Source organism: Lissotriton vulgaris, chromosome 1_2, assembly GCF_964263255.1.
Source record: "Lissotriton vulgaris chromosome 1_2, aLisVul1.2, whole genome shotgun sequence".
NCBI classification, from domain to species: Eukaryota; Metazoa; Chordata; class Amphibia; order Caudata; family Salamandridae; genus Lissotriton; species Lissotriton vulgaris.
In genome coordinates this window covers 193,556,453-193,577,544 of record NC_141686.1, presented here as the reverse complement: position 1 = coordinate 193,577,544, position 21,092 = coordinate 193,556,453, and the positions used below count along the sequence as shown (strand labels likewise).

The following is a 21,092-nucleotide window of genomic DNA, read 5'->3' as shown; positions in this document are numbered from 1 at the left end:
TTCGTCAGATGCTGAGTCTTAGTCCTTGTCATTAACAGTTCTACAGAATGTGGTACATACACCTCTAACGGATGACCCATAACTACACTTTCAGACCTTTCAATGCTGACACCCGTTGCAGCTACGGATTTGAGACATCCGGGCAACGCTGCGGCTACTGGATCTAATGTAGCCGAAAAGTACGCCACTGGCCTGCGCGCATCTCCATGGACCTGTGCTAATACCGCTAAAGCGCATCCCTCTCTCTCGCAGCAGTAAAGCAAAAAAGGCTTCTTATAATCTGGCATCCCTAAAGCCGGGGCACGACATAAGTCCTCCCTCAGCTGCAAAAACGCCAACAAACAATCTTTGTCCCATGGTACCGGATCACTTACTCCTTTGTGCGTCAGCTGTAATAACGGTTTTGCCTTCAGCGAAAAGTTTGCTATCCACTGTCGACAATAACCGACCATGCCTAGGAACATCCTGACTTCTCTTTGTGTCGTAGGCGCGTTCATTTTCATAATCGCCTCTATTCTATCTGGAGACACCTTCCGCTTTCCCTTTTCGATCCTATGGCCCAAGTACTGCACCTCAGTCTTACAATATTGCAATTTACTTGGAGACACCTTGTGTCCGTTTTCAGCCAAGTGATTTAACAAGGTGATGGTGTCTTCTCTGCAAGCTTCCTCAGTTTCTGACGCAACAAGGAGGTCGTCTATGTACTGGACTAGAACTGAATTCTTGGGCAGTACTAGACTCTCGAGATTTCGTTTCAATAACTGGTTAAAGATCGATGGGCTCTCTGTATACCCCTGAGGGATACGACACCATGTTAGGACGCGATCTTCCAGTTTGAAAGCGAAAAGATATTGGCTCTCCTCATCTAACGGTATCGAAAAGAAAGCCTGGCACAAATCTATCACCGTGAACCATTCAGCTTGGAACGGTATCTGAAACAATATCACTGATGGATTCGGTACCACTGGACAACATGAAACAACAATGTTATTGATCTTCCGAAGATCCTGCACTATTCTGTATTTTCCACTAGGTTTCTGCAAACCCATGATCGGGGAGTTACACGGACTGCCCACGATCTCCTTCAGTATTCCCTGCTTAATCATGGATTCGATCACAGGCTTAATCCCTGCAATCGTCTCTGGCGTTAGCTTATACTGTGGTGTTCTTGGATACTCAGCATGGGGTCTAACCAAGATTTTTACCGGTTCCACTCCCTTAATCAATCCTATTTCTTCCCCAGTAAAATCCCATACCTCAGCTGAGACTTTCTCTCTCAAGTCTTGTGGAAGCTCCTCCACTGTTAAGGTAGGATAAAGTTCCACACATTCCCTTGAGTTTACAACTTTAAAATCAGCGTCCTCATCATTGGTCTGCACTTCTACTCCCTCAGGTGTGCAATGAATCGTGCAATTCAGTTTGCACAGCAAATCTCTCCCTAATAAGCACACAGGACTAGAATCGCAGATCACGAACTGGTGTTCGTCACTGTAATTCCCTATTCTCACCGACACTGGTTCGGTCAAGGGATTTGTCATTCTTTTGTTTGCAACTCCTACCACCTGAACCATTTCTCCTGATATTGGTAGACCCGGGACTACTGCAGATCTCAACGTGGATCGAGTGGCCCCTGTATCCACCAAAAAGGTTGTAGGACATCCCGCTATCTCCGCTTCTACGTATGGTCCTCTCTGATCTACTTCCAAGGCGGCTCCTAGAGTACAATCTTCCTCCCTACTCGCCCGCTGCCCTGTAAGAGGATCAACGTAGTAACATTCCTCTCCTCCTACAAACAATGGCATCTGTCTGTAGGTTTTTCCTCCGTTCGTGATGCGAGGTGGTTGAGGAAACGGAGCTCGAGGAGTCTGAGTCCCCCTCTTGACAAACTTGCCCTTCGGGACTGTGGCTCCCTTAACCACGTTGTTCTGTACCTCTTCCTCCTCCTGCTCTAATTCCCCTGACTCAACATTGTAAGGACATTCGCGTCGCCAGTGTCCCACCTCATTACACTGATGGCATCTCGTCGTCTTTTTCAGTGTCGCGATATCCATTCTCGGTCTCGGTCTTTCCTCCTCGTCTCTGCTCTGATTATTCTGTTTCTTTGCCTGCGTTCCTGTTCCCTGCTGCCGCGGTTTATCCTTTCCAGCAGCTTGCATTTGCACTAGCATTAACTTCTCTTTAAGCTTCTTCGCCTTCGAGTCTATCTCGTCACTACAGTACCTTGCATACCTCAAAATCTCGTCTAAAGGTTTGTTCTGCCAACAGATCAGATGCTGTTGGATCATTAGGCATATTTCTGGTCTTAATCCTAAAACAAACTTTGAAACAAATTGTCCTATGTCCTTGGGATCCATCACATCTAACCCGCTGTACTGCTTGAATGCTTTCAGCAATCGCTCGTAAAACTCATGCACTGTCTCCTTCGGCTCCTGAGTAGTCCGATCTATCTTCACCCAGTCTATGTCTTGAACCGGCACTTTCTCTTTTAACCACGCTATTACCCTCTCATACTTTTCCATGACTCTATGAGATGGACCATTCGTCCTGGCTTCTCTCGTTGGCTCACAAGTGGGCCAGTCAACACTGAGCTTGCACGCGGTCCACAAATCTCCGGGTACTACGATGTCGAATAGTGTATTCAAATCGACCCACAGTACCTTTGAGATCTTCACAAATCTTTCTACCTGCTTATACCATTCGACAGGATTATCTCTAAGCTTTGGGAAGGAATTGGTGAATGCCGCCAAATCCCCCCTAGTCCAAGGCACATGAACGTAACTTCCATTTGCGATTTCTCGCAAAGGGAAGGCTTCCATTCGCATCAAGTCTGTATCCTGGGAGCCCTCAAGTACACTCCGTCTAACAGAGCCCTTTCTGGACCATCTTTCCTCCCATTTATCTAGATCTCTCCATATTCTGATGCTTACGATCAATTCCCTTATGTGTACTTTCAGCGCGATCGTTCTGCGATCATCCAAATCCTGATCTGTGCAAGTCAGCCTGTGGTTACTCTGTAAAGCCTTAGTTCGTGACAGGTCTACCATGTACCTGTTTGCTAAATTAGATAAGTTCTCATGAACTGACCTCGCTCTTCGAGTGATATCTTTGGATAGAAACAATATCTCATCTGGTGTATATGAGTTTAATCTCTCTAGTTGCACTGTACCATCAATCAATTCATCCAGATCCGCCTTCAAACTCATCACATCAAGCCGTTTCGCTTTTATCTCAGCTTTCAACATTTCAGTTCTATGTTCTTCTCTCATGTCCCTCTCACCTCCACTATGCGCCCTACGCCTGAGCACAGGTGAGTTGTGAGGAGTCATCCTTCCATCTCTTCGTTCCCACCCTTCGAGATCCCAAGCCTTTCCATCTCCACGTGGGGTATGGTGGAATAATGCTCCGTCCCCCAACCCTATGTTCCGATTTTTAGGCTCGGTTTCTCCAGATGTGAGATAGGACCCACCGTTCTGTTCTAACCCATTATAACTTGCCTGCTGTCTGGTGTCGCTTAATAAACGATAGGGTCCGTCACGAGCCTCCATGTTTCCGTGATCTCTTTCGCGATCACCGGAAGAATGGCGAGACGTTTCGCGACTCCCTATGTTTTCGTGACTCCGACCACTATCCCCGGACGCATGACGAGACGCTTCGCGACTCTCCATATTTCCGTGACTCCAGTGTCTCGCATTCTCACCTGGGGCATGGTGTGTGCACCTGAAGGTATTCCGGTACTCCTGTGTCCTATGTTCCCCTTCACTAAAGGTGACACGAGGCACTCCGCCACACCCTGCACTTCTGTCTTCACACATTAGCCTATTGCTGTTATTGGTAGGACAAGTATCTCTTCTGCCCTCCTGGCTTCCTCCCTCCCACTCGGGGCTGCTTTCGCCAGCTCCACAATGAGAGAGAATCCTATTATCCTGCTCTCTCCATTCGGATCCCGTTTCTAAACCTTTATTCCGAGCTTCTTCGGCAGCATCCCATTCTCTCAAGTATTCTCTTAATTCCTTATGAGTTTTTGGTTTAGGACCCCTCAAATCCATTGGCCCTCTTCGATCTCCCTGTTCTACTCTGGGACCTGTTGCAGAATCTAATGGGGTACTCCGACTTATTGGTGCTCGTATCTGCCTGTGGGAATTCATTGTAGCATTCCTATTCTCCTCTTCTGCTCTTTCATTATCCCACCGTGCTTGTTCCTCCTGCTGGACCCCTTCCGGGTTATAAATCGACACAATAGGGCCTATGGTAACCGGAACCTGCAAGGCGTCCGGCAATTGATACGACCTAGCGCATTGCGTCTCTGGCACGTTCTGGACCACAAATCTTCCCACTACTCTCTGTTCGGGACTAACTTGGGGTATTTCCACGGTCTTAGTAGCGTCCCACTCTGATACCGGGATCGACTTATACTCTCCCCACCTAGTTCCGTCCACTTGCGGTAATATGGGACTCGCAAGTTCACCGCTATATGGAGGTGGTTTATCCGTTAACAACCTATCTATCAGATCCTCCTCCGTCTCACTTTCCTCATCTTCCTGTTCTAGAGGTTTCCTTTCTCCCGTAGCCTCTATCATGGTGAACAGTTTGTCCGCTTCTACCTTCTGCACCCTCCATTTCTTAGCTTCTTCGTCCCATTTAGCATCCTGCACTGCCTTTACTGATCTTCTCACTCTTTCTTGTCGCCTTTTCACGCCCTTTTCGTGTGCAGTTCTAAACCACACCCCAAGAGCTTCAAATTGTGTTGGCCTTGGTAGAGGTCTCATTGAAAGCATTGTCGCCTTTAGTTGGTTCAACACTTCTAATTTAAACGTTCCAAATCTTGGAAACGCTAATTCTTTTTGCCCTTCAGTTAACCTATGCCACTCGGAAATCCACAGTATGGAATGTAAGCCTACATTTACTGCCATATGATATGCTGGTGTGCCTTCTGGTGGAGCTTCTTCTCCGGCATATAAATTTCTCCTTTTCTTTTTAAAGATTTTTCCTAAACCCTTAAAGCACTTCATTTTGTTAACGTATGATATGTCTTACCTAATTGCGTCTCAATAACAACCACCAATCCCTGTACGACTCTCTCTAATCAGCCTATCCCAGCACGGTTCTACACTGACGTCACTTGTCTCTTCTTCAGCAGCTTCTCTCGTTTCTCAACTCGTCTCACGATTTCACATGCGTTTTCATTCATACATTGAAAAATGATTACTTCCGTCCAAGCGATCACTTTTCTCTGACTGTACGGCCACAGTCTACTGTAATTGCTACCTCAACTGGCACAGCGTCTTTCCTCTTACGGTCGGACACTTGCCTCAACTGATAGGTTACTTACACACAGTAAACGTACGACCAGCGTCCGCTACTCATTCACTCACACATACGCTCCCCCTATCATCGGTCTGTCGGGAAATCAATGGTACCTCATGACCCCCTTTCAATGGTAGACAAATTACTCTAGGTGTTCGATACACCTGAACCACTTAAGTCCTCTGGACATAAGATTTCATCCGGTTGCGCGCGCTCACAACCTTCCCCCAATCACACTACAGGCATTCAACTCCGCTTGACATTACAACACAGGAACAACATAAAACACCGCAATCTTACAACGCATGACCCTTATACTCACTCTCGACCGACTCTGCTGCTTTTCTCTCGACGCACCATCAGCACCGTCTTCGGCTGCGATTCTTCTTCTGGTCGACGATGACTAGGGACCTTGGGGTAAACTAACCTGGCCTAGGTCGTCTTCCTCAAGAAGATAACCATCCAATTCTGCTACCAACTGCGGGGAACGAGATTTTGATATCAATTTATGATTATGATAAATTTAATAAAGAATCTCATTCATCTGTTTTGGACCGCTTATATCTGTCATTGAGGAAAGGACCACCCCCGCATTGGTTAGACAAACCCCATTAACTGACGCCACTCTGAAGAACCACTTACAACTGATAAAGTTTCAAGAGTTTATATAAAGATTAATTTGAATACGATACAATCCACTCAGGATAAAATCTCAAAAGAATACAAAATACAACGTCAATTAAAATCTCAGTTGCTTTAAGCTTCGGTGTGAAGTGGTTTCTTCTGCGTCATCTGCAGTAAGAAAAAAATATCATCAAGTTAATCTGTCCCTACTCTATGCTATGTGACAACCCTACTTTGCAAGTTCTCTTCCCTAAAAAGGTGTCAGCAGTTTGACTTCCAAAGAAGTTCAAACTCTCTCCAGCCTCTAAAGGAAATCTTTAAGTTCAGAAGCAGTACCCTATCTGCCTACCCATCTGCTCTCTAAGGGTCCTCGGCCTACTGCTCCCTTGCGCTATGATGTCTCAGCACATCTGCTCAAGGCATCTACCTTTCGCCCTTGCTCTGAGCAATTCGTCTCGCTGTTCCTAATCTCCCAATTGCTACCTCCTCCCCGGGGTGCTGTCCCTAAAATACACAATCACCGTGTGGGTGGAACGCCCCTTGACGCCCACCACGGACTTTCCCCGATGATGTCAACTTCCTGCTTCTTCCATTGGTCCACTCCTTACGTCGTCCGTTAAGTTGACCCTTCTCCTTTGGATGTCATCTTCATCATCTCATCGTCGACATTTATCGATTCTTTCAGATCATGTAACATAGAAACTTAGACAAGGCCTTAACTTTATGTCTCTTAACTTGACCCTGCTAGGTCCTGTGAATGGTCTTGTCAAAACATAGTCCACTTAAAAGTGTCTCTCCTCACGTTCGAGCAATAAGCTCCGTCCGGCATCGTCACCTTAAATCTAACAAGTGCTAGACTTCTCGGCTCTCATGTCCACATCAAGCTATTTACGACCTTCACAAGACCACTAAATTACATTCATGTGACTATGCTCCTTCGAACTCTTGACCAGTTAGGTTATAAACACAAATGACCTAAACTCTTCCAGCATTTCTTCAAAAGCCCTCTACACAGTATAACCTTTGGCATACATTTATATTCGTATTTCAGCAAAGCCTTAGTTATACTTAAACATTCTACATCTAATACATGAAGTACATAGAGTACGACTACATAGAATATAACTTATGCATTTTCCTTGGTTACATCTTTACATAAGTTCTCTTATACATTTATTCACGTTTCTCCACGTTTACGTCTTTCCACGTTATATTCCTCGCCGCCTTTCCCAATGTAAAGTTACATTTTTAAAGTCACATACGTACACGAATTCTACTGTGCACGTTATACATTTCCTATGCATTCCTACATTTCTATACATTTACCCTTCATGTATACGGGTCTTCTAAACCTAATGCATTCCATACGTATGAATACATTTACATTTCCTATATCATATTATCACATTCATTGGCCTTTATGCTATAGTCGCCAACTTTACATTACGATATACATTTCGTTCCTACGTTCATAACATACACGTCTAAATATGGCTACTGTATACCTTTCGTTCAAATTGCGCTCTCTCAGGGTGCAAACCTGTAGTGAAGTTATGAAACTGCTTTTTAATCTGGAGACTCCAAAGGAATTTGGAATGTTTGCAAAGTTTGCATTTAAGGCTAAATAACTCTTAGGTAAAACCAGCACATCGCACCTTTGAAATAAAATTACTTGGCGCAAAGAACTCAAGCTTCATTTATGATTGTGCATCCTTTTACTCTATTGAAATTAAATTGCTTATGTATATTTAGTACTCAGTTTATTTAAGCCACTGTCTATCTCATGTATTTTACAAAACATTAACATTTTTTACATTCCGAAGATAATTACTAATGCACTTTATAACTCAGTGACTCCAACCCTCCACTGCGAGACTTGAAAAGTTTGCCCACAAGGTAAAGGACCGTTCAGTATTGAATTGATTTATTGGCTTCATACCAGTACTTTATCGATTTTATCTGTTTTTAAGCCCCGTTCGTAAAAATCATCTTTGTTTGTTTTAGTAGATATAATATATCAAAACTCGCTAGGTATGCATTAATTGTAACGAAGTATGTGAGATTTTATTTGAATTTTTGTAACAATTTTTATTAATTAACACAATAAACTACTCACTTATTAATTCATTCATTCATAAATAAAAACAGTGATTTGTGGGCTGCATGGTGTATTAACATCACATTGATATTTTAGAAAACATATATGGCTTCCAGGAGCAACACAGTGCTATGACTGGGCTGTGGTTTAAAGTCACATCATTGACACATGGAAAGAAATGTTTGTTTTGCCATTTAGGGAACACTAATCTATATTAACATGTCATGTGGTGGGGCATTGCTGTATACAAAAGGGGCTGGTGTTTAATTTTTGTGAAAAACTGGCTCACTAAATATTGCAAATGGTGTGCCCTCTTTATTGTGTTGCTTATATGCAGCTTATATTAGATTCTTCATGAAGAGGTCTCATCAGGGAGATTCAGATAAAATCTTTAATCTATATCTAAGCTGTTTAAAATGATATTAAATGATTCAAAATCCAGAGGTTACATAAAAGGTTGGTCTTAAGGCCCAGGAAGGCACTCGGTGTATCAGCCACCTAACAGGGATTGGCCATGTGAGAGGGAAACAAAAATGATGCCAGAACAAAGAGCAACCTTCATACTACCTTTTTTGACTTGGAGATGCCAAATGGAGTTGAAAGGATCTGCTCCTATTCATTTCCTGGGTCCCCGTGGAATCCCTGCCTCTAATCCCAGAAGAGGAAATGCAGTTCTTGGCCCTTAGGCTGAACATTTGTGATTTACTTTTTATAGATGTGATTTGCCTTAAGGCTTTTGAAATCACCCTACTGTGCTCTGGTTGGCTCTAATTTAAAAACACTGTGGTAAGACGCATATCACAAAGAAGTGTGTTTATCACGTTAGAAAGTAAATATTAATATCTCATGCCTTGAAAGCCCACAAGCCTGGTGTGAAATATATATGAAAAAAAGTGGCTCACTACATACTGCAAATAATGTGCTCTCACAGTTTCTAAATATCCAAAACATATTTTCACGGTGTAGGTCATGTTAGATTCTCCATGAACAGACCCCTCAGTTAACAATGGGCACTGATCGGATATAGAATGTTTCAGTTTTGTGAACCTTTCTTGAATAAATATGTAATAGCCGTGGACAATGTTAAGGGTGAGTGAATATAGGAAAATTGATTACTGGAGCATTTATGGCTTAACTACGTTAACCACATCCTTTACCACATAATTTGCAGACTGCATCAGGGAAATTGTCTCTACCTCAAAATAAATAAAAATAATACTGACTGAAAATGTGAAGTTCTGTTGATATGGAAATCGATGCATCTATCAATGAAAATGAAATCTCATACTTATTAACAGATTTGCCCGTTGTGAACCCTACAGCAACCTTGACTCTCAAATATGTAGTGAAGGAGGCCCTCAGACCAAGGCCCAGGAATAGGTCACAGGTGACAGGGTGCATAGCTGGCAGGCTAACGCTCAGGGAGGAAACTCTTGATCAATCCCACAGATAGGTGCAGCGACATCATAAAGTGTCAAGGGAGATTGCCCCATTAAAGCACACATGGCTGGAGGGGTATGCACGTTCCAAAAAACATCATAAAAGTCAGATGCCATATAAATGAGGAACACATAGCCAGTGAGGACCTAGCACACACAGTGATCACATGCTCCCCATGCCAACATCTGGACACGTTCACCCCTGGCCACATTGTGTCCAAGAAAGGTAGAGACCCACCTGTGGTAACCATTAGATAATTATTTTATGACTCAAAAGTCAGCAACCAACATTCCTCACCATATATGGAATGCTGAAAACTATTCCAACTGTTCACATTTTGAATAAAAGAAGGACATAGACCAAATGAAAATTGAGACAGTCCTTTAACTGCTCTCCCGGCGGTAATGTTTATATAAACAAACTTTTCTTGTTATGCCAAACGTCTCTAGTCTTCTGTTTTTTAGGGTAATTGAAACTGAAGCTACAATTTAAGTTGAATTTTTTTTACCACAAAATGTAGCTATCCCGACTACATAATTTGGACACCCATGCCGCATATGCCTACTAGCCATGACAATGTTAAAGCTCTGCAGAGCTTGTTGGGTGCTGTTGTTATAATGATGAAACATGTATTTTACAGGTAGCTGTTACCTGGTAAATATTAGTGTTATACCAGTGCATTTTATGCAGTAAAAACACCAAGACAAATACATTTATATCATGTTTGTGTAAATCAATGTGGCATCTATTTACCTATCTAGTTTGGCCACTTTCCATGAGCTGTTTTGAGGCCCGGGAACCCCATCCATTGAGTGCTGCATCATAATATTAAAAGGAAGGTGGCATGAGGCTATGGGCACCCATCCTGTGGGGTCACACAATATTATGCCTGTGTCAAGCCCCGGGGACCGCAGCCATTGGGGCCTAAACATATTACATTTCCTGGTGTGCCCTGTCCCAGCCCACAGAAATGAGAGGGCATGGGTCTGCAGGGGGAACCCAGGGCCCTGTGGCCCTGCTAGCTCCCCTGCCTGCACCCATACCATGTGCGGTGGGGGTGGGCAATATTTGTTTGCAGTTTTCATTCTGCTCCCACCAGGTGGGAGTAAACCTGTGTTTCCATCCCGGGAGAGTGCACGCAGAGGGGTAGATTTCAGCCCCCTGCCTGCACTCCCACAGGCAGGGAACGAATCAGTGTCACTGGTGATGTGGGGGCATATTATCAAGCCTGTGCGCTAAAATTATCGCCGCTTTATCGGCCGAAAACGGCCGATAAAGCGGCGATAATGGGCTTGATAATATGCTCTATCGAATTCCAATCGAAGCACATGTTAAATGTGAAGACATCTAACATGGGCTTCGGTTGGAATTCCACAGAGCATATTATCAAGCCCATTATCGCCGCTTTATCGGCCGTTTTCGGCCGATAAAGCGGCGATAATTTTAGCGCACAGGCTTGATAATATGCCCCATAGTATCTAAACCTCTCACACTCACCATGTACTTCACTTAACGTCCCTTTATTGTTTGATTTTTTTCAGTGTCTATCTTTCTATCTATCTATCTATCTATCTATCTATCTATCTATCTATCTATCTATCTATCTATCTATCTATCTATCTATCTATCTATCTATCTATCTGTCTGTCTCTCTGTCTGTCTGTCTATCTCAAATTATCAAGTTTTTTTTTAAACATTGGAGACATAGTGATAGAAAATAAACTTAAATTAATATACTAATAACAGATAAAGGTGGAGACATTAAAAAAATAATACGTTTGTATAAACAAAAATATATAGCTTGCGCAAAATAATTTCATAAATGAACGCAAGTATCCTGCAGAACTTGTCAAGCTTTTGGTTGTAATTTCAATAACATATATTTTTCCTTTCCAATAGGACATGTGACCTGGAATGATTTCCCTTTGAATTCTAATGTATATCCTTTTGTCTGCAAATATTATCTGGGCAATCGGTAAGGCTTCCCCATTTTCTAAACATGTCTGAAAGAAATGCAAAATCTTATAATGATTAGCCTAGGATTTTCATTCCGTTGATACATTTTCGATTGCAATAGTAATTTATTTATAATGCTTTTATAGCCCAATGCAAATTACACAAATAACCTTTGTGATGACGGTTTCCCTTAGGGTTTAGTATTTGATACCATATGAGGTTTAAACACGTTAGGGTATACCCTTTGCCATAAACGTTTGGTTTCCGTATTTATTGTGAGCACCACTGATAAGCTTGTTACATCAGTTTGTGGTGATGGAAATAGTGCAGATCCATCAATTGATGGTGGAGAATTTCTAAACCAATGTCAGTTTGAGTGAGCCCACCACAGATGTTCTTACACTTCATCCTCAAATCCTAGGGCCCGATTCACAGAATGAATTTAAGACTCAATCCTAAACTTACTACTATTTTGGGATTCACAGAATGCACTTACTACTTTTGGCATTCACAGAATGAATTTACTACTTTTGGTATTCACAGAAGTTAGGATTTTGTCTTAAATCTGTCTTAAGTCTGTCTTAAAACAAACTTAAGACAAAATCCTAACTTCTGTGAATACCAAAAGTAGTAAGTTTATGATTGAGTCTTAAGTTCATTCTGTGAATCGGGCCCCTTGTGCCTGATTTAGAGTTGTGTGGCTTGGATACTCCATTATAAGTAACCGTGGACGGCGAACTCCGCTCCGACAGTGGAGTGTGCGGAGATTTGCCTAATCCGCGTTACCCGGAGAACGCTGAAAAGGCAAATCTCTGCACATTCCGCGGCGTAGCAGAGTTGGCCAGCCCCCGCCTCCCACCCCTCCTATTACCAATTGATAAACAATTAAATAAAATTACTTGAAAGTAAATTTAAACCACTTACCTTGCCGGCGGCGTCCCCTGGCTTCCTGTTTTCCAAGAAACAACCATGGAGAGGAGGAGGGAAGACCGGGAATGCCGTAGGCAAGGTCCGTCATTTAAATTTACTTTAAAGTAATTGTATTTCACTGTTTAACTATTTTTAATGGAGGGGTGGGAGGCGGGTGGAGTAGCGGGGCTATGTGGAGTGCCACAGAGTTTGTTTCCGACTCCATGGCACTCCGTGTAGCCCCTCTAAGCACACTACGCACAGGATTAATTATAAGCGGAACAGATGTCCTGTACCCCTCATTACAGTGCCTTAAGATGTAAAGCATTTGTAATACGAAGGACAGCATATCCGTCATATTTGTGATAGTGTAGTCCATCAACCAAGCTTTACGTTTTTGGATTCATATAGGCCTCAGTTTTACTGCTTCTTTTTGACTTTTTTTTTTTTCCTCAGAAATGAAAAGCATAGAACATTTTGGAAAAATACACAGTAGACATAAAGTGTTGCAATGAGGATTACTGCTTAAAAAGATCTTTAAAAACCCCACCGGCAATGGCAATATGTCTTAATTTAAAAAAAGCTCTGACAAAACCTGACAGGTCAGTAGGTTTGGCTTGAAACTAAGAATACAGTTGAGAACTATTAGCATTGGAAATGTTTTCTTATGTTGCACACTTAATTATTTATTTATTTTGAGAATTTGTAGAGCGCGGGTGATACCTTGCAGGCTTCCTGGCGCTGGAGAGTACTCTGTTAACCCCACTAATGACTGTTTTCGTAATCTGCACCCACGAAAGACATGAGATTTAAATAAACAGAAAGCGCACAAAGATCATCCTCCAAATGTGACATTGACATGTGATGCCCTCTCTGTTTTGAAAGGCTGCATTTAGAATATTCATAATGCGGGCTGCAGTACCTGCTGCAGTACCTTAAGCTATTGCAGAGCTCCCTAGAGTCAGCTATAAACCCTTGAATGAGGGGACGCCTCTGCAGCACTAATGGGACTCTCTGCCCCAGATTACAGTGAACCGGTTGGGGCTTGTGTTTGGCAGGGAGAGGAGTGTGAAGAGCTTGAAAAGCGCCGACGATTACCCGCAACGTGTGATGCCTTTGCAGTACTAAGGAGACTCTCTGCCCCAGATTCCAGTGTGCCAAAGGCGCTTGTGTTTGGCAGAGGAAGGAGACTGTAGGGCTTAAAAACGCTGATGAATACCCACAGTGACCTCACCTGGGAAAAACCCAAGCCATTGGCGAGCCCGTCTTGTCCCCATCATCAAAGGGAAGAGGCTGGGCTGGGCCACCCCCCATGGTTTGTTTCTGGACTCTGGGTTATGGAGAGGGCACAAGTTGGGGGTCCACATGGGTGGACGGCGTCCTCCCACTTCTTTCACAGGGTGGATGCAGTCCATCCTGCCAAGAAGTTGGACCCCACTAAAAAAGATGCTAAATTCGTCCCGGTGTAATTTCCGAACACCGGGACACATTCAGCAGTGCCTGCACCTTGTTGTCTGCTTTCGATCACAACAACGTGTAGGTGGGGACGGAGCTCTCTTATTTCTGACTACTGCTGGGACCATACAAAGGTCAAATCTGAGGGGTCATCACGCCTCCTTTTGTTGGAGTTTCCTGGCTGGCAGAAGTCAAGAGCCTCACACCTGATGCACATGCAGCAGAGGGGAAACAGAGGCTTGCACCTTGTTAGCACTTCACACATACTTAAGAAAGGCAGCTTTTCACTTTGTTCATGCTCTGTTTAGGAGATATCCATTAACTGTAAAAAGGGCAGATGTGTTGATCTTTCCCAGTATTTGCAAAAAATAAATAGCATCTATATACGCTTACTACCCTTGAGGAGGCATTGTAATAATTTAAATATCACTATTTCTTTAAAAGCACTCTGGCTATAGAAAGCTTAACGCTGACAAAAGGTAACATTGTTTTATGTGCAGTGTACAAAAGTGTGAATCTTCTGCCTAAATCAGGAGAGTTTGCAAGTATACCCGAAATGTGCTCAAATGTACTCATGATACACCTGCTAAACATATATGTGAGGGCTTAAAATCTGATATCACTTCTTGTGATGCCAGTTCCTGTGATGTCACGTGCTGTAATGTCACACGCAATGATGCCACTTGCATACTGATTAACTAGGTTAGTCCCCCCACTTCTTTTTTTAGGACTTGTGCTCTGGTTATGGCAGGTAATTTGCAGTTCTGGTTCCACTAAACAAACATTTGGGGACATTTTGCTTCTCAACAAGTTATTGCTTGATCTTTGGGGAAAAGAAAGGCCACAATGACCAAACTGTTACCTTCCCCGGTATCTGCCAAGGTCTCTACTATCAATGGTTTTCTGGCCTGGGCGATTGGGGTTGTCTCCAAATAGAAAGAGCTGGATGAGTGCAGATAGCCTGTGTCGGGGGATTGTACCCTACTGCGCAGAAAGAGCCCCAAGCTGCTGCCTGGGAACAAGTTGTTGGTGCTCCCTGACCAGTCTGGCCCTGTGATCTCCAACAGCTTCACACCAACCTCCGCTCTCTCTGAGGTGGATTGACTTCCTGTTATGTTGCTGCCACTGGTAGCTCGCAAAAGGTACTTGCTTTTAATGGTCCAGAGAAATCTCAGTAGAGCCCATGTCTGTATGGCAATTTAGACAATTGAGGTTTAGTTACAAACGATCCATCTATTCTCCACGAATCTGCCCCTAGAACTCCTTAGGTGTAGGTGTAGTACTTGTGCCCACCACCCAGGACCTGCTTCTGCCAGCTGGAGCTCAGGCAGTCAACCATTCTGGGTCCCATAATCTAACTATTACATCCTGGAACATTGTGGGCCTAGGGGGTAAATTGTCCCAAGTGGAATTGGGGGTATTTCATTGATAAAGGAGACATATCATGTTCCTGGACACTTGGAGTCTAGTGCCATCTGAGATACATGGTTTCAAAACCTTTTACACTCAAGTGTCAGGTGAAACAGCTTAATATTAATTTCCATGATATTCTGGGACTAGAATCTGCACTGTGGAATTATAAAAAAACCTTTACTGTACAATGTTTCTAATAAACAGTGGTGGAATCTATGATGATAGCTCAACTGACAGAATGCGTTACAGTGTCTAACAGAAATCTTGCTATTCTAGTTGGAGTTGACTTTAATATATGTTTTGAACACTCAGGGGCATATTCTCAAGGACTTATCGCCAAGTTATCAGCACTTTAGCACAGCAAAAGCGGCGAAAGAATTATCGCCCCATTCACAAGCTGGTGCAAACTGCCGAAATCACCATTTTTCCAGAGGTAGCGTCCGCAAAAAACATCACCATGGTTGTGAGCAACTACTAACGCTAATGATATGCAGAGTAGGTGTTCTCGGGCAAAAACACACAAAAACACCACTTTGCGATATTATCAACGGCCAGTCAGATCTGCGATGCGATCCAAAAATAGGCAATAAGGCGCGATAGCAGCAGGGATTTAACTCCTGCCTTTTACTGCTGTAAAGCAGGATGACTACCTGAAATATGAAAGGAAGCCCAGCCCAGAGCCACATCTGAGGCCCAACACATGTCATGTAGACACTGATCATATAGGTCGGAGATCCACAACACCCATCGCCACCATCCCCATGAGCCCACACACGGAGCAGCGCAGAACATGAGAGCGGATGTTCAGAAAACAGCATGACCCCTCAGCCACACAATACCACAATCTGGGGAGAGGTGGGACACAAGTATGTGTGAAGGAGGCAAGTCACCCATGAATAAGAATGCACACAATGCCAAGTGTGGCTGTGATGTGCTGGACAGGAATCAGTATGCAGAGCACAGACCTGTCCATGTGGACACATACTGCTGGTGTTTGCAGTGTTGTGGACAGTGGACACAACCATGTTACCTCAGGCAGTGGGGAAGACCCAGGTCATGTAGCTGTGTCGTCCCCCCCTGTAAGCGTAAGCGTAGTGGGCTGGTTCAGCATAAGCCAGTCCAACCTAGGAGTGCGAATAAATAGGCGTGGCTCTGGGCGTGGTTTACTTTCGGGATGGCCAATGCATCTTCCAGGGTGGTGCCCCTCTCCCACAAGGCCGCAGCAATGACCACCGGCCTCCTCAGCCTATCGCTGACATCTGAGACACAGGCACCCAGCGGCACAGCACCGCAGAGTTATGTCTGTGCTGACTACTGCCTTCGACCTACACTGCGGTCAGCAAAGCTCACAATTTGAATCCAGTCTTGATTAATTAATGGCGCAGTCCAGTAGGCCACAATATTGCTTCCTGTGTGGCCCGCACGGATGACGCATCACCGCTGGCCACGCACCCCCTGAGCACCTCAGGTGTCACCAACTCTGTGCACCACAAGTCAACGCCATGTGGCCTTATTGAGGCAGAATTCAGTAGGCAAGAGACATTGCTACCAGTGCGGCCACCCGGACCACGCATCATCACAGGCCGCGCACCCACTGAGCTCCTCAGGTGCCACTAACTCTTTGCACCACAAATTAGCACCACATGGCTGTGGGCCCCCGCTGACCTCTGCCTCCGGCCTGCACTGTGGTCAGCAAGGCTCACAATTCAGATTGAGTCGTGATTGCAAATGACACAGTCCAGTAGGCAACAGACACTGCTACCAGTGCTGCCCACCCGGACCACGCATCACCTCAGGCTGGGCACCCCCTGAGCACAACAGGCGCAACTAACTCTGTGCACCACAAGTGAACGCCACGTGGCCCTATTGAGGCAGAATTCAGAAGGCAAAAGACATTTCTCTCAGTGTGACCCGCCCGGATGACTCATCATCTCAGGATGTGCACCCGCTGAGCACCACAGGTGCCACTAACTCATGGACCCTTTATGATTGAGTTGCGTGCTGTGGATTGGGAAGTGTTATGTGTATCTGTTTTGCCGCAGCATGAGCCACATGCCTAGCCACATTAGCAGCGCCAGTTCAGCCAGGCATGTACTCTACATCTGTGTCCGCCCTATCCTTACCATAGGCCTACATTCATGTGGCCACCCCCTTCAGCGGCCAACATCATGGTGTCGTTGTCAGGCCTGTGGACATGTGGAGACAGGCATGACAATACTGTGCTGTAGGAGTGCAAGTGATGCAATCGCGCAGCGCACATCAGTGAATGGGTTCGGGGGGAGCAGCTGTGAGGCAATGTAACACACAGTGATGCCGCTCATATGCTACATGCAAGACATGTCAAAAATGAATCCCAAAGTTGAACTCTATCGACCCCACCCCCAACAAGCCACTTCACATTTCATGAATGCAAGCAGACTACAAACTTACAGTAGGGATGAAAGCTCCTTTGTCTGAACTATCAGGCGGAAGCACATCTGCACCTCCGACCTCGGAATTGCAGGTGCCCGGCAATCCCTGACAGATACTATTGCCGCTGAAGCAGACTCCCACACTACGCACAGCCCGAGGAGAGTCCAATGTATACACACCCCACACAAAGGAGTCCTTGCTTGAAGTTATCTTGTATGGAATGGCCTTCACACTTACTCCCACAACATCCCAGGGGTACAACCGGTGCACACTAAAACAACTCATTAATCCGAGATGTGGCATTTCATCAACAGAAATTGCGCAGGTCAGAACAGTACCACTTCAACAAGAGCCACTAGCGCAATGGTCGAACATCCCAGACACATGCACAACCCCTGTCACGTGAAACTGTACTGTGCATGAATGCTCCATTTATTGGGGGCATTGACATTGGCAGTGCTGCGGATCAGTTTCAGGCTGAGCTTCCCCCTTGCCAACGTCATCTGCATTCAGCCTGTGTTGCATTGTTGATAGTGCTTATTCGAGTGGTGCATGGATGTCTGCCTTTCCAACCAGACAGCAGATGAACTGGATTTTGACATGTGCGTGCGCCCCCTGTTGGCACACAACCAGGAGTGTCACTATGATACCCGTTTATGGGATGCCTTGTTACTTGGCATACATGCTGGCTGCTGGACCTGGGAGATTGCACAAATCCTCGTGTGCAGTGACCTCATTGAACTGCTCCACTATTGGGATGTATGGCTAATTGGTGAAAGGGGGTAGACGCAGCACATCTATCTGGACCTGCTAATGGGAGGACTCGCCGTCCTGTTTGATGAAGTCGACAACAAACTCATGTTGGACGTGATGGCCTTTGAAGCTGCAATCGCTTTAATGGACGAGTAACTAAGTACCTGCAGCCACAACTGATTTGAACCCATTGCACATGTCCCGACACCTTGTTGCATCTTGGAGATCTGGTCACATATCCCAGGACAAAAGTGGACATGGCTGCATTTGCCTGGACTCCTACTACATGAGCGGACAACAACGCGGGTTGACAAATACCTGTGAAAGGTGAGGCACTCCCCCGGAGTGGACAGCAGCACTTGGCAACGTTCCTTCTTATGACATACTGCTGCATTGGTCTGCATGCTGTGGCACTTATCTTGCCCCTACTGACACGCATATGCTAATGAAGTCTACGCATCTTCACTTGCATTCAACTGTGATGAGTGTTGATTTGAATGACAAGGTGTGTCTCACTTCACATCTGGGTCATGACCGGACATGCACATTGATAGCATTACCCAGGGAGTACCTCTTTGTTGATTCACTGTCCCTACATTCATCCATGCTTACATTCTTGATTGATCATAACCATGACACATCTGTGTGAATTGGAATGTTTTATTCAAATTCAGTGGTTGTGTTGAAGCTGGAGCAGTACAGGGCCATGCAAACCCCACTTCACATTGTTGCCCCGTGGAGGGCCACCAGAGTCCTTTAGGGATTGAAAAGTCCAGCGGAAGTGGAAGACTTCAGTCCGCAGTGTGATTTCTGTGTCATTGGTAACCAGAAAAATATGTCAGTCCATATTGGGGTCCAAGATGAGTGTAGCTGAGTGTATCGGAGTACAGTGGAAGGTGTTATTCCAGGGCATGAATAAGCTGAAAGCGGCAATATGGCAGAGATGAATATTACAACTTCATTCTGAGCACAGAGACAGATGCGTCATCATCATCGTCCTCTGATGTGTCAGGTACCGCACATGTTGGTGGTGGTGTTCTGTCTGCATCACCTTGTGGCAGTGACACATCAGGAGCCTGAGGTGGAATGTCTACCACACTCTGTGTCACTGACACTTCAGTGAGCGGAGATTTGAATGGAATGGTTCCGGCAAACTACCGCCCCATCTCTCTCTTACCTTTCTTCTCAAAAATCCTGGAAGCCCACGTCATCACCTGTCTCTCACAGTTTATCGAGAGCTCCGACTTCCTCGAGGGCAACCAAGCTGGCTTCAGACCTGGCCACTCTACGGAGACAGTCATCTTGGCCGTGCTGGACGCCCTGAGAGGCGGTGTTGACAAGGGTACCCCCCAGGCCCTGGTATTACTAGACCTGTCAGCCGCCTTCGACACGGTGGATCATAACATCCTTCTCCACCGTGTCGAGCAGGCTGGCATCCAGGGCCTGGCTCAGGCCTGGGTCAGATCCTAAGCCTGGGTGCCTTTAGGGCTCCTAGAGAGCACTCGCTCTGTGGGGTTCCCCAGGGTTCTTCTCTGTCCCCTCTCCTCTTCAATCTTTATCTTCGCCCCCTTCTACTTTCTCTGAGGCTGTGGGACGTCACTGTGTTTAATTACGCGGACGACCTGCAGCTCATCTTCCCTCTTAATTCCCCCTCTGCTATTTCTAACTTTCAGTCAGCCATGTCCCATATTCTCCAGTGGATGGGCCACAACCAGTTAAAGCTGAACCCCGGTAAGACGGAGCTCCTCCTTCCTGGTAGGAGCCCCACCTTCTGGGGGCCTCAATTCTGGCCGGTGGAACTGGGCCCCTCTCCCACCCCCGTGGCTTCGGTGAAGAGCTTAGGGGTCACTATCGACTCCGCTCTGTCCCTAGGGCCGCAGGTGGGGACCGTGGTCTCGTCCTGCATTTACCAACTGCGCAGGATCAGGAAAGTGGCATATCTCTTTACACCTGATGCCCTCCTGCAGGTCATCATGGCCCTCGTCCTCTCCCGCCTAGATTTCTCCAACTCGATCTACCATGGTCTGCCTAAAACATCGATGGGCAGACTACAGGTGGTCCAAAATCAGGCGGCGAGATTGGCCTTAGGGATTCCGAAGTGGCAATCTGCCAGGCCCCTCCTCGTCAAACTCCACTGGCTTCCTGTCGCCTCTAGGGCAGCCTTCAAGATCGGCTGCCTTATTTTCAAATCTTTGGCTGGCTCTTGTCCCATCTTTGTAAAATCTCTCATCCGTCCCTACTACCCGTCCCGTAACTTGAGATCCTCCCATCTTCACCTCTTGACTGTCCCCTCTTACAAGCTCTGCAGATCTGGAGGCCGGAGATTTGCATACCTGGCCCCCAAGTTCTGGAATTCTCTCCCCCTTTCTCTTAAAATTTCTAACTCTCTGATCCTCTTTCGTAAATCTTTAAAAACTTGGCTTTTCCCTCAAACTGGTTAGTCTCTCTGTCTCCTCTACTTCCAACCAGCGCCAGGAAACCCATGGTGTCAGTGCGCTATATAAGCACCCCTTACTATACGATACGGTAGCAGCAGCATTCATCCGCACCAGGCCTTGTGGTGGCAATGCCATGAAGAGGATCTGCAGGGCATGGAAGATCCCAGCTACATCTCGCTGGTGTGCAGCTGTGGCAAACATTTTTTTCGCCAGCATGGAGCGGGCAGTGGGTGTCTGTTAGGGACTATAAGTGGTCCCTGGTGGGACTTAGACACCCACGCATGGCATCT

The 21,092-nt window shown here is 45.5% G+C and overlaps 1 protein-coding gene across 1 annotated transcript in view; it reads left to right on the top strand.

Annotated features, from left to right (window-relative positions):
* The window catches only part of LOC147734894 (lectin-like), a 203,812-nt gene that overhangs the window by 136,523 nt on the left and 46,197 nt on the right, over positions 1-21,092 (top strand). The window contains exon 4 of the mRNA XM_086953671.1: positions 11,366-11,441. Within this exon, the coding sequence (XP_086809797.1) occupies positions 11,366-11,441 (76 nt within the window). The remainder of the gene's footprint in view (positions 1-11,365; positions 11,442-21,092) is intronic.